This window comes from Phascolarctos cinereus, unplaced genomic scaffold (assembly GCF_003287225.1).
Source record: "Phascolarctos cinereus isolate Bilbo 61053 unplaced genomic scaffold, phaCin_HiC Scaffold_1;HRSCAF=81, whole genome shotgun sequence".
In the NCBI taxonomy this organism is placed as follows: Eukaryota; Metazoa; Chordata; class Mammalia; order Diprotodontia; family Phascolarctidae; genus Phascolarctos; species Phascolarctos cinereus.
In genome coordinates this window covers 181,728,467-181,741,655 of record NW_027555514.1, presented here as the reverse complement: position 1 = coordinate 181,741,655, position 13,189 = coordinate 181,728,467, and the positions used below count along the sequence as shown (strand labels likewise).

General features: G+C 36.0%; 1 protein-coding gene across 4 annotated transcripts in view; it reads right to left on the bottom strand.

The window, feature by feature from the left end:
- The window catches only part of EPS8 (EGFR pathway substrate 8, signaling adaptor), a 250,410-nt gene that overhangs the window by 51,613 nt on the left and 185,608 nt on the right, over positions 1-13,189 (bottom strand). For all 4 annotated transcript variants that reach the window (XM_078155350.1, XM_020994273.2, XM_078155347.1 and 1 more), the window contains 2 exons: positions 12,273-12,347; positions 4,965-5,113 (listed from right to left, as the gene is read on the bottom strand). In XM_078155350.1, the coding sequence (XP_078011476.1) occupies positions 4,965-5,113; positions 12,273-12,347 (224 nt within the window). The remainder of the gene's footprint in view (positions 1-4,964; positions 5,114-12,272; positions 12,348-13,189) is intronic.

Genomic DNA, 13,189 nt, shown 5'->3' with positions numbered 1-13,189 from the left:
CATCTAGCATATATGTCAGACCCTTCTTGGTTTTTCTGTCCTTTTCAGTCACAAATTTTAAGAGGAAATGGTCTCCTCCTCCCAAACTTCTCATCATTTCTACTTCAGCAATCTACACCTAATTTTTGATGGCAATCAGATTCAGATGTTAGCTCTCCTGTCTTTTGAACAATGAAGTTGTTATTAAGGTAAATCAAAAAACTTCTATATACTCTTCTCTCTGCACAGAGTGAACTCCTGCAGATGTCCAAATAATTGAAGTTTCCCATGACTATTATATTAGGTCTATATTAGGTCTGGGCTATTGACCTATTTCTTGAAGTACTTATCTACTTCCTTTTTTTTCTGTCCAATATCTGTAGAAAATTCTGAAGACAATATCACTTTTGTTTCTATCTCCTTTGATCATCACCCAAAATGAATTCTCTTATGTTTCCTCCTGTATTTCTATGAAATGAAGTTGGATTAGGTGACCTTTAAGGTTCTTTCTATTACTACTACTGGGTTCTGTGATCCTGTGGCTTCCTGCCCTGTGTCTTGTTTTTACTCTTTGGGCCTCAGTTTCCTTATCTGTAAAATGAAGGGGTTGTACTAGATGGCCTCTACCAGTTCTAGATCCATCAGTCAATCAGTCATTAAGGATTTGTTAAGGGCCTACTGTGTTCTAGGTGATGGTATCCTATATATAATATGTATGTATAACATGTATGTATATGTCTATATATACACATGTGCATATATGTATACAGTGTGTATACACACACATATGAAAACTATTTTTCTAATATATAATGCTACTCATTACCCTAAATTCTCCAACATACATACATATACTTCAATATCCTATTCCTTTTGAGCAATGCATAGCCTTCAAAGTTATATTCTAGTCACAAGTTTTATCTAATCCTATCAAATCCCAGTGTTGCATTTGAAGCCAAAATCTTCTCTTTGCATTAGGATCTTTACTTCATCCTGCTTGTCACACCTACAATGTGCATTTTTGTAGAAATATTTGAGGTCATTTTTTTTTCTATTGCTGGCTCTTTTCTTGGATTTTTTGCTTTTATCTATTGTGAATTTCCAAATGTCTGTACTGCTATTATTCTCCTTATACTGTAGCTACTCTCCATGTCTCTATGGCAGGTATCTTGGCAGATGCGCATACAGTTTTCTCCCATTCCATTTTTAGCCTAAAGTGCTTTTGATTAGATTTCTAAGACTCTAGGCAAATGTATTATTACCAGCCCTTGTTAGGTATGTTTCATTCCTGGATAAGAGCTCCTTATTCATATATTTTAAGCTCTGGTCCAGAATCTTCTCCTTATTTTCTGGCACCATTTTCATTCTTCAGTAATAAGTCATCAACCCTGCCTTTCTCTTCCACAGCTCATGCCTCAACCTCCACTTGTGCCCCTAAGATCTTCATGTTTTCAGAATCATGGAATTTCATGGAATATATTTCAGTAGCTGCTTTGCCAACCAACATTTGAAAATGAATCCTCTGTTCTATGTGTCTACAAACTAGTCCTACAGCCTTTATCAGGGCTGAGGGAGAACCTATGAGACAGTCCATTCCAATTTTGGATACTTTAATTGTTTAGCAGTTTTTCCTTACATTAAGTGTAAGTTTGCCTCTTTGAAATGCTCATCCTCTGCTTCTACTTCTGCCCTTTGGGCTAAATAAAATAAATCTAATCCATTTTCCACCTCAGGGGCAGCTAAGTGGTGCAATGGATAGAGTATTAACCTTGAGTTGGGAGGACCTGAGTTCAAATCTGGCCTCAGATATTTATTAGCTGTGTGCCCGGGGTAAGTCACTTGACCCTGTTTGCCTCAGTTTCCTCACCTATAAAATGAGCTGGAGAAGGAAATGGTAAACGACTCTGGTATCTTTGCCAAGAAAATCCCAAATGGGGTCAGGAAGAGTCAAACATGACTAATCAACTAAACAACGAACAGCAACAATTTTCCATCTCAGAATAATCATGATCAAATATCTGCTCTATCTTATGATCCACATCTGATAATCTGCCAGCTCTTACAGATTTTATCTCTACAGGCTTTCTCCTGTTCATTTATTTCTTTCAACTTGAAAGACTACCATCCCAAATCAGATACTCATCTTGGCTGGATTACTACAGAGTACAGCGGGGCTCTCAACTTCCTTTTCCTGGAAACAATGTCTCTTTTAAAGAAGCCTAAGATCATATTAATTTTGTTGTTGTTGTTTCTAATTGCACATTGTGGGTTTCAATAATTTACTAAATCCTAGCTAGACTTCTGAGTATAATTCTGAGAAGCAAGTAGTTCAAAGAGTAAATAAGAATTACCATGGAAAAGTCATTTTCCTGATACTTTTATCTGGAGCCTTTTCTATAAATCATAGAAGGAAAGTAGCAAGTAGAATACAAACATCTTGAGGACAGGGCCAACCTTCATTCCTTTGTTCTGAAACCATAGTGACTTCTGTGACTTCCATAGTGTCTGGGACATAACTATTGCTTAATAAATGTATCTTAAATTGTAAAAAAAATAATAATAATTTACTAAATCTCACAGATCTTCTCTCCCTTGAATAATATCACAAGGTAAAGAATAGAGTATCACAAAAGAATATCACAAAAATGAAAATGAGTCTACCTTAAAAGATAGGAAATGACTGGTTATTACCATAAAAGTAATTTTTGAAACACCCTTTAGACTGATTAGTTACAGCAAAACTCAAAATCAACACTAAACTAGAAGAAAGGACAGTGACTACAAGACAATACTATAGGCAAATTATACTAGTTCCGCCTTATCCCTTCAAAAAGGCAATTGGCATTAAAAAGAAGAAATGGATAAAAACCTTAAGTATGATTGCCTTCATTTCCTACAGAAGTTTAACTAATGCCATGAACAGACTTAGGGAAGCCAGAAGAGCCTGGAAAGCACTTTAAGCCAAAAATATTTGATTTCTTTGCCAGATGGAGAGATATGGCAGCCAAAGCCAACATTTGTTCAGAATAAAACTCATCTCTAAAATTTTATGGAGGAGGACAACGGAAAATAACAAGTAGTATTACTCAGAAAACTACAAACAGGAGTGGAAGAGAAAGAAAGGACAGAAATAAAGCCCATTAAGAGATCCAAATACTCCAGTATCTCAAGTGGATTAACAGATAAAACTGGAAGGTTGACTACAAAATGGATGAAAAATGGAAAAGACCTGTCAGAATTTCTGTGAAATCTATTTTAATCCTCTAAGGCAATGGAACTACCATATTTGAACCATAAAATGTCACTGGAGAGGATCTGTCAGTATTTCTACGAAATCTATTTTAATCCTTTCAGACAGTGGAACTACTACATTTGAACTGCAAAAATGTCACTTACTGGTCCGGATTTTTGAGGAATAAATATGGCACTTAAGTAAATTAAGTTGTTAAGAACAATCTGATAAGATCAAATACAACCAGGAGAAAATATGTTGGATATTCTTACGATATTTTAAAGAGGCAATTGTATTGGATGTTAGGAAAGACAGTGAATAGCGTTGCTTCTAAAAGGTTATTATAAACAACTACCTATACACCAACACACACCCACACATATATGTACGACTTTTTTCTCATCTCTGTGAAATCTTTATGAACATGAGCTATACATGCATTGAGGGAATCTGAGAGAAAAAACAAAAGAAGGTAATTGATAATTTTTTGGAAAACAAATCTAAGTTCTTTTTGTTTTTACGTCTTCAATCATTTTTTGGAAATACTACCTTCCTCTGACTCTCTAGACTAAACCCTTTCATGTAACCAAGAAAAAAATTAAGCATAAACACCTAATACAAAAACTACATCTGATAAGAAACACAACACTCTGAGTAGAAAGTAAATCCTTTATTTTTACAGCTTAAAGAAGAAGCTATGTTTCAACCCCAACCACTGAGAGGTCAGCTTTCCTTTAGTGATCTCTTTGCTCACATTCTTGTAGTTATTATGTATATTGTTCTTTTGGCTCTGCTTATTTCATTCACCCTACATTATTTCATATAAATCTTCCCATGTTTCACTGAATTCTTTATATTGATTATTTCTTTCTGCATAATAATATTCTATTACATCCACAAACCACAGTTCATTTTTTTCAACTATTCCCCAACCAATATGTTTCTGATTTTGTTACTAGTTCTCATCTATCATAAAGTTCTGTTATGAATATTTTGGAATATGTTGGATTCTTGTTTCTATCTGAATCCAGAACTGATTGATTAGTTAAGAAGAGCATCAGCTGTACTTTTCTGTGGTGGTTGTAAAATTGCAGAGTTTTCAATAATTCCAACCTGATTCCCGACACAAAAGTCCATCATTTAAACAGCAATATTCTTTCCACGAGACGACATGGCCACAATTCATAAACTTCTAAAGAATATGAATTATACCTGACAGTCAGGGAAATAGAGTGATGCATGGTGGACATGAGTGGGCTATAGCATATTGCTAATGATAACTGAACAAAAAGTGGCAGAAAAGATTACCAACTAGGAAATGTATGATGGGAAATGGAGCTCAGTCAGTCATCTATTAAAAATAAAGGAAAACAGATGCACAATCTGAGGGCTACAATTGCACCTGTGAAATGTGAAAAATAACCTAGAGAGCTGCCATAACATTAGAAAATCTCTGTGAATAAGGCAGCTAGGTTGTGCAGTGGATAGAGCATCTGAGTCCAAATCCGGCCTCAGACCAAACACTTGACACTTATTAGCTGTGTGACTCTGGGGAAGTCATTTAACCCCAAATGCCTAAAAAAATTTTAAAAAAGAGAATCTCTGTGAAGGATTTTTAGGATCACAAAGTTCCATACAGATGACAGCACAGATCCACTGAAGTGTGATATAATTATTTTGTTGACTTGGCTCCACTGCAATGGTGTTTTAAAACCTTAGTTATTTAAAATGCTTGATTTATATAGTTCTTTACCTGGGTTTCACCCATGTTTCTCCCAGTGACATCCATAGTTGTCTTTCCTCAGCATGGACAGTCTGATTTAAGAAATCAATTGCATCCTTGGTCAACAGAGGGCTGAGTACTGTACTGGCAAGTTCAGGCCCTCCAGTTGCTTGTACCACCTAAAAGAACAAGAATTTGTTTTTCAGGTTAAAAGTGTTCATTGTAGAAGCACAGAAAAATCCACACAAAAATCAACACAATTTCCTCCCTATACTCTCCAAACTGATCTTATTTAGATGTAACACTGAAACAATTATCAAATGTCCTAATCTAGTTCACCTTGGCCTAAGAAAATAAAATGAAAAATTAACTTTTCTTAAAAGCATTGGAGGAATCTGCATATTGATTTTATATAACTATATTTCCTTTGAAAACCTTAGTTATATTGCCTGATGGTTCTAAGCTATAATAATTTTATTGCAGAGATCTCAAATGACAAATCCAATTAAGTCAGACTTGAAAAATATAGTCTTAAAATTAATGCTAGAGAGAGAAATAAAGGTCATGATTAGAGTAGCTGGATATATTTCTTTGCCACACACACACACACAAATAAACAAGGTAGAAAGTGCAAAATCACAGAAGTAGAGCTTATGTTTTAACAGACTGTCTGGAATTATCTTGAAACTGCCCCCCCCATTCCCCACCAATTCTGATTTAATATGAGCAACAGTATAAGAAATGAGGGAAAACCTCTATAGGCAGGTTTCCTTGATAAGCATCATGATAATTCCTAAAAAAAAATTATCAGTTTTCTCTTAAGATAGAAACAACAATACTTTTTGACAATTATTTCTTAAGACTTCAGGGATTTGGGGGCAACTAGGTGGTGCAGTGGATAGAGTACCGTCCCTGAAGTCAGGAGAATCTCAGTTCAAATCTGGCCTCAGACACTTGCTAGCTGTGTAACCCTGGGAAGTCATTTAACCCCTGTTGCCCCAAACCCCCCCCCCAAAAAAAAAGACTTCAGGGACTTTTATCATGTATTGGACAATGAATTAAAAAGGAAAGATGTATTCTGGAAAGCTTTCAGATAGAAAATAAATTTTAATGGTAATAAAGCACATGCAAATTATTTGAGACAAGCATTCATCTTTGGTCATGTGTGTTTCTGCTGACACTAGGCTGACTCAGAATCTGATCTTGATCAGAAAAATCTGGATTGATCTGATTTCCCCAACTTCAGCTAATTTTCTCTGTTGAATGTTGAATTTCAAGCCAAACACATGCATTTTATTGCTCTCTTGTTTAATAAAATTCTGTAATTTTAAAAAATCGTTATTACTATGAACAAAAGTATGCTCTTAAAGAGAATAATTCAATTACTATTAGAAATATTTCAGCATCTCTATGGAAAAGTCAAGTATTTCAAGTATACAATGAAACAATCAGTCACTTGAAAATGCAAAGGGAAGTTTGGGTCAAAAATGAAAAATTGTGTCAAGAACTGAGAATGTATTAACACAGAATAGTCTAATTAATCCTCAGAAATCAAGCTAAGATCTTCAGAGGGACCTGAAAGCTGGCAGGATTGTAATTGATTTTTGGGTTGTTTTTGTTGGGTTTTTTTTTGGCTAGGCAATGGGGTTAAGTGACTTGCCCAGGGTCACATAGCTAGTAAGTGTTATATGTCTGAGGGCGGATTTGAATGCAGATCCTCCTAACTCCAGGGCTGGTGCTCTATCCACCGTGACACCTAGCTGCCCCTATAATTGATTTTTCTACAATACATTGCAGGCTTCCTGAACTTAAAAGAACAGTGAGAATACTGTAAAAAATGCAATTTAAAAGCAGTATTGATACTATAGAAAAAATGCTTGTCACGGGTAAGGCAAGAAGTAAAACACTGAATATGGAAAAAGGTAATTTTTACTGACAAAATTCTCTTTTTTATTCAGGCTGTATCAAAATCATTGTCAAAGGAACTTTGGGTGAGTCTGTCATATATGGGCATTTTCACTGGACTGAAAAACATCCACTCCCAAAAATATTCTATGGATTTTTCACCTCTACTGGGCTTAGAATTCTTATCCCCATTAAGAGAAAGATGAACTCTGATAGACTGATATAAGAAGAATCAGAATTGTTCCAGAATTATAGAAATGCCCAAATGAAAATGGACTATTACAACATGGCTTGCATTATGCCACCCATCATGAAATGAAAACATATTTAGCCAAGATCTACAGATCAATGTGCTTCAGTGATCTGGGAACTTGCCTGATTAAAACTTCATTCAAAAATCTATGGGCTGTAATTAATGCTAGACTTGAAAGGATAGATTAGTCATCAAAGGTACAATAAATTTGAATGTGATAATTGTGCTCTGATGGTAAAGATTTAAAGAATATGTGTCAAAATCTCATGAACTGCATGGTAAAACTTGTAAAAAAAACAATTTATTTTAGGGGCAGCTAGGTGGCACAGTGGATTCAGCACTGGCCCTGCAGTCAGGAGGACCTGAGTTCAAATCTGGCCTCAGACACATAACACTTACTAGGTGTGTGACCCCAGGAAAGTCACTTAACCCCATTGCCTAGCCCCTCCTCCCAAATTAATTTAACCAATGGAGCATACATTGCATATAAAAAGTTGTAAGGTTTATATTTATTATTTATTTGTTGTGCTTATTATATCTTCTTTTACTTTGTTCCAGTTAATTGGCACACCAATGTAACTGACTTAGGTTTTAAACCTGTCTGGCTGATGGAATAAGGTCACCCATGGTTTCAGTGGTGACCAAGACAAGACATTAGATCAAGCATTTATATAAGCAAATTAAAATGTGCAAGGTGCTTTACATGATATTCCATTTGGTCCTCACAATAATCCTATGATAGATATTATTATTATTAGCAATTTTTACAGATGAGAAAACTGAAGCTGAGAGAGGTAAGTGATTTGTCCACGTAAGTCGATGACTAAGATAGCCAATAAGTGTATTAGTCAGTTCTTCTTGAATTCAAATTTCACACTCTATTCCTTGCACTATCTTGCTGCATATGAGAGTTGGGAGAAAGCTGAAATCTCAGGTTCAACAAAAGGAGCTGAAACTGGAAGAAAATACAGAGAGGCCATGCCTATATTCCTAGCACATGTAGGATGGGAAGTACATTTTCTCTCACAGATTCTATTAGTGCACATAGCGAGATGAAGATAAATAGGGTTGGCAAAAATGTGAAGTCCCAGAAGCTTCTGTCTCATATGCTTCTCAAACTCAACATGTCTAAAACAGTATCCGTTATCTCTTCCCAAAAACCTTCCCCTCTTCCCACCTTCCCTATCACTGTTTAGGACACCACCATCTAACCATCAGTGTCATCCTTGCCTCTTGCACTCATTTCACATATCCAATCTGTTGCTAAATCTCATCATTTCAACCTGTAACAATATCTCTTGTATATTTGTCCTCCTCTCCACCCACATGGTCACCAATCTAGTTCAGTGCTCATCATCTCATGTCTGAGGGTAGATCCCGATTACTGCAAATGATGAAGTGTGGTCATATTTTCCCACCAGTTTCACGCTATGTATTCCTATTGGTCTGGAACCAATACTACATTTTACATAATTATAACTTCAAATACTTCAAATTAGAATATACAAGACTACTTTGTAGGATTCTTCATTGCACTAATTAGTTTCTTGCTTTATTATAATAGCCTCCTAGTTTTCCCTTAGCCTCAACTCTTTCCCCTCTTCAGTCCATCCTCCACTTATTTCCCAATATGATCTATGCTTCAAGCATAGGTCTGATCATGTCAACTCCCTTCCCTGGCCCCCCACTATTCAGTAACTCCAGTGGGTCCATATTACTTCTAGGACCAAATATAAATTACTCTGCCAGCTGTTAAAGCCTTTCACAACCCACCCCTTTCCTACTTTTCCAACAATCTTACAACTTTACTCCCTCCCACATACTTTATGATCTAGCAACTCTGTCCTTGCCACTCTTGGCACACAATACTCCATCTTCTTGCTTGCTCTGCTACTCAAAATCAGGACTTCGTTACCATGCCCTTGCACAGCTATCTCCCCTTCCTCCACGTCCCCTGCCCCAGCCCTGTCCCTCTTTTCATTTCCCTTCTGTTTGTTAACTTTCTCCCTTAGAATGTAAGCTCCTTGAAGGCAAGGACAATTTCTGCCTGTATCTGTATCTCCAGCATTTAGCACAGTCCCTGGCACCAATTAAGTGCTTAGAAAATGCAAATGCATGCTCCCTTGTCTTGCCTACAGCCCACGTACTTTTTCACTGGTTGTTCCCCAGGCCTAGAATGATTTTCCTTTCCTCTACCTTCTGGCTTCCCTGGTTCCCTTCAATATTCAGTTCAAATCTTACTTTCTGCAAGAGGCTTTTCTTGATCTCCTTCTATAGCAGTAATACTTCCCTCTGAGATTACAAGATTATATAGTGTGAATGTATATTGTTATTTGCATGATGCCTTCCTCATCAGAATGTGAGCTCCCTGTTCTCAAGGGACCTTGTTCCTGCCTTTTTTTGTATTCCCAGCATTTAGTACATATGTTTGTTGATTGACTGACTATCAAAAATTCATAGTAGCATTTCTGGTGGCAATGGAAAACCGAAAACAAAGGAGAAGCCCATCACCGAGTGAATCATTCAATAAACTGTTTTATATGAAATACTTTTATACTACGAGAAATACAAAATAGCAGGAAGTCATAGAAACATGGAATGACTTGCAGAAATTGATGCCTAGTGGTATAAAGATAAGCAGGAAAACACCACACACAAATGATTACAATGTAAATGAAAACAACATGAAAAGGCACCCGAACTTCTTTGTTAAATATAATGAGCAATCTTGGTCCCAGAGAAGAGATAAGAAAATATACTTCCCTTGGAATATCCTGGAATGGGGCTGGAATGCTGAACATATTGTTAAACATAGGAACTCTGTCAACTGGTTATTTCTAACTATTTTTCCTTATTATAAAGGAGGACTCAATGGGGTAGGAGTAGAGGGTAAACTAGGAAATTGCTGTGGTACAAAATACAAAACGGATCAACAATTAAAAGCATATAAAATAACAATATATTGTTAATATAGTATAAAAAGTTAAGATAGTGTAATCAATAGTTAATTAAACTACTTATAGTAGTTTTTTTTTAAAAAGCTTTTTTTTTCTTTTAGGCAATTGGGGTTAAGTGACTTGCCCACGGTCACACAGCTAGTAAGTGTCAAGTGTTTGGTCTGAGGCTGGATTTGAACTCAGGTCCTCCTGACTTCAGGGCTGGTGCTCTATCCACTGCGCCACTTAGCTGCCCCCAAAAAAGAAGCTCTTAAGGGGTCATTTTCTTGAGAAAGAGCAAAGATGAAGATATTTTGCATTTGTTTTAGTACATGAGCTTTGGCTAGAAAGTAACACAGTTAAGGTTTTTACATGTAGTTTATAAAGTGGTATCATTCTACATACATATGAATAAATCCATATTCCAGTTCTTTGTAGAGGGTGTAGAAAAAACATTGGGGAAATACATAATAAATGTCTCATAGTACAATAGTATTCCATATTACATCATTTTTCACAAATTCCATGCCATAGAGCAGAGGAGAGATGATAAAGAAAGGAAGAGGAAGATACTTTCAAATGTATAAAAATAATTCTATATTAAAAATTATTTGAATAATAACTCTTTCTTACTATGTGATAGAACATTTGATTCTACTCTGACAGTAGTACTTACTTTGGTAAGAATTATTTTTAACAATAACAATGATCACTGAGATTTTGATGCTGGAGTTACTTATAAACTAATGTAATAAAGAATGTTTCCTTGTCTAACCTGACATTGCCTAGCTTTTGTCATTAACTGATTGGGTTAATTAGTTTCCAGTGTTTGGAAACTAATAAAATATATTTCATATTTTATTTCACATCTTGTGAAAGTAGATGAAATTTGATTTTTTTCTCACTTATGAAAGTAGATGAAATTTTATCTGTTGATTCTTTTTATTATTCAGGTAAAATGATTACAAACTGTAAAAGACATGATATTGAACTTGATTTAATTCTGAGAAATGAGTGTTTGATATTCCTTTTCTTTACAGTATCTCTTAGATCTATTCCCCTCTTTCTTCTCTTACTGTAACCATGAGTGCTGTTAAGGTTCCCATTTCCTCTCACTTAGACTAATATTACTATCTTATCAGTTTTCTTTTCTCTTGTCTATCCTCTTTGTACTCTGTCTTCTATACAGATGCTCAAATAATCCTCTTTTGTCTATAACTCTTCTACTCAACAAACTTTGGTGGCTTCCTATATTAAAGCTATTAAGTATAAATTCCTGATCGTTATCTGCAAGGTTTTCCATATTTTAGTCCTCAAATTTTTTAAAGCCTTATCTCATATATAGAGAGGCAACTCTCTGACGCATAACTTGCATTTAGGTTAAGTGCCAATCTATGTAGGAAGAAGGATGGTCCTCACCAAGTATTCACTATACCCATTAAATCAGAGGTTTAGTAAAAACAAAAAGCAAAAAAACTCATACTTCACATGCTCAACTTTCTAGCCAAAAAAGGACAACTTTCTATTCTCCATTCTCATTCTGTCTCTGTTACTGACTCTCTGCTATGTCCCCATCTCTAATCTGCTGAAGTCCCTCCCTTCTTTCTGGACCCACCTTGGGTACTACATCCCTTTTCCATTAATCCATGAAGTTTTTCACTGACACTCCATGTCTGCCCTCTCTCCCCAATTTTTTTCAGTTTCCTTTAAAAATGATCTAGGGAGCAAGATTTAGTCTCAGTGTCTCTCATATCTAGTAGGCATTTATAAACGCTTGTTGAATTTACCAAATGATAGGATTTCAGAGCTAGAAAAGTTTCTAGCAATCATTAGCACATTTTAATAGGCTAAAATGAATTATCCTTATTTTTACTATCCTTACACATTCATTAAAATATATTTAACAATAGTTATAATATTTTTTTCTGTTTTAATATAAATTGACTAATTTAATTCTTATTGTGAAGTAGCACAGCAGATATTAAGCCTCCCCACTTAAATTAGTTGATTACACATCTTAATAGATAAGCTAACACATAGAATCTTCAAACTTCTCTCCTCTAAGGAAAATTCCCAACACACTATCCAATATTAGCTTGTATAGAAAAAAATTATATTTAAATTAGGTCCTAAAATATTTTGGAAGAATAGTAAAATGAAGTGGGATACGAGACAAAGTAGTGGGAAACAGATTAAGCATCAAGATGACACAACTATTTGGGTGATCTGGGGCAAGTCACTTACCATATTTAATGGAGTATATAGAAAATGAACCAAATCTGCAGCACTAGGATTCTGGATGTGAGACTTCAGTTTTGCCTGAAACAATAAGACAACAAAAAAATTTTTTTTCAAATTCCATGCCATAAAGCAGAGGAGAGATACTCAATAAAGAAAGATGTGGGTCAGCATTAAGAGGAGTATATTGCCCTGTCAATTTGACAAAGCAAACATTACCCTGAGGAGCAGAGTCAATCACCACTTTGGCTGACATCACAGTAGTCAAAGTTTTACCTTCTTCAATGACCAACATAAGCAGATGCTGCAAGCTTGGCCCTGTTCAGTCACTGGGTCTTCTACCTATACGATTCCCACAAGTTGGAGTCTATTGCTACTCTGCTTTGACTATAGCCTTCTATGACCATGAAGCTGGCATGAAGGAAGAACCCTACCCAAGACAAGACACTTGGATACCAGGCTCTGGTGCTCAAGGTGAAGAGGGCCTGTATTAAAGTGAAGGAAGTGTTAGAGGACAGAAGGGGGCATATTTGAGGGAAGTTGCAAAGCTGAAACCAGCAGGCCTTGGTAATTGATTGGATGTTGGGGGGCAAGGTAGGGGAGAGAAGTGCAGGGGTGAGAAAAAGTGAGGAGTTAGGGATGACTCCTCTGGGTTTGGGGGCATAGTGTTGCCCTCTACAGTAATGGGGAAGGTAGGAGTTGGGGAGGCCTTAGGGGGAAAGACAATGAATTCTGTTTTGGACCTGTTTAGTTTTACAGAGAAAATACAAGCTATCTCTTATGAGCTTCCTCTTCTCTCTATCCCACACCTCAACATTATTTCCCATCCCAATTCTCTTCTTTGCTGTAGTTTCTGATGAAGAGTTGAAACTTCTTTTTGTCAAAGTTAATCCCTTCAGTATTTATGCCCTTTACCAATAGGA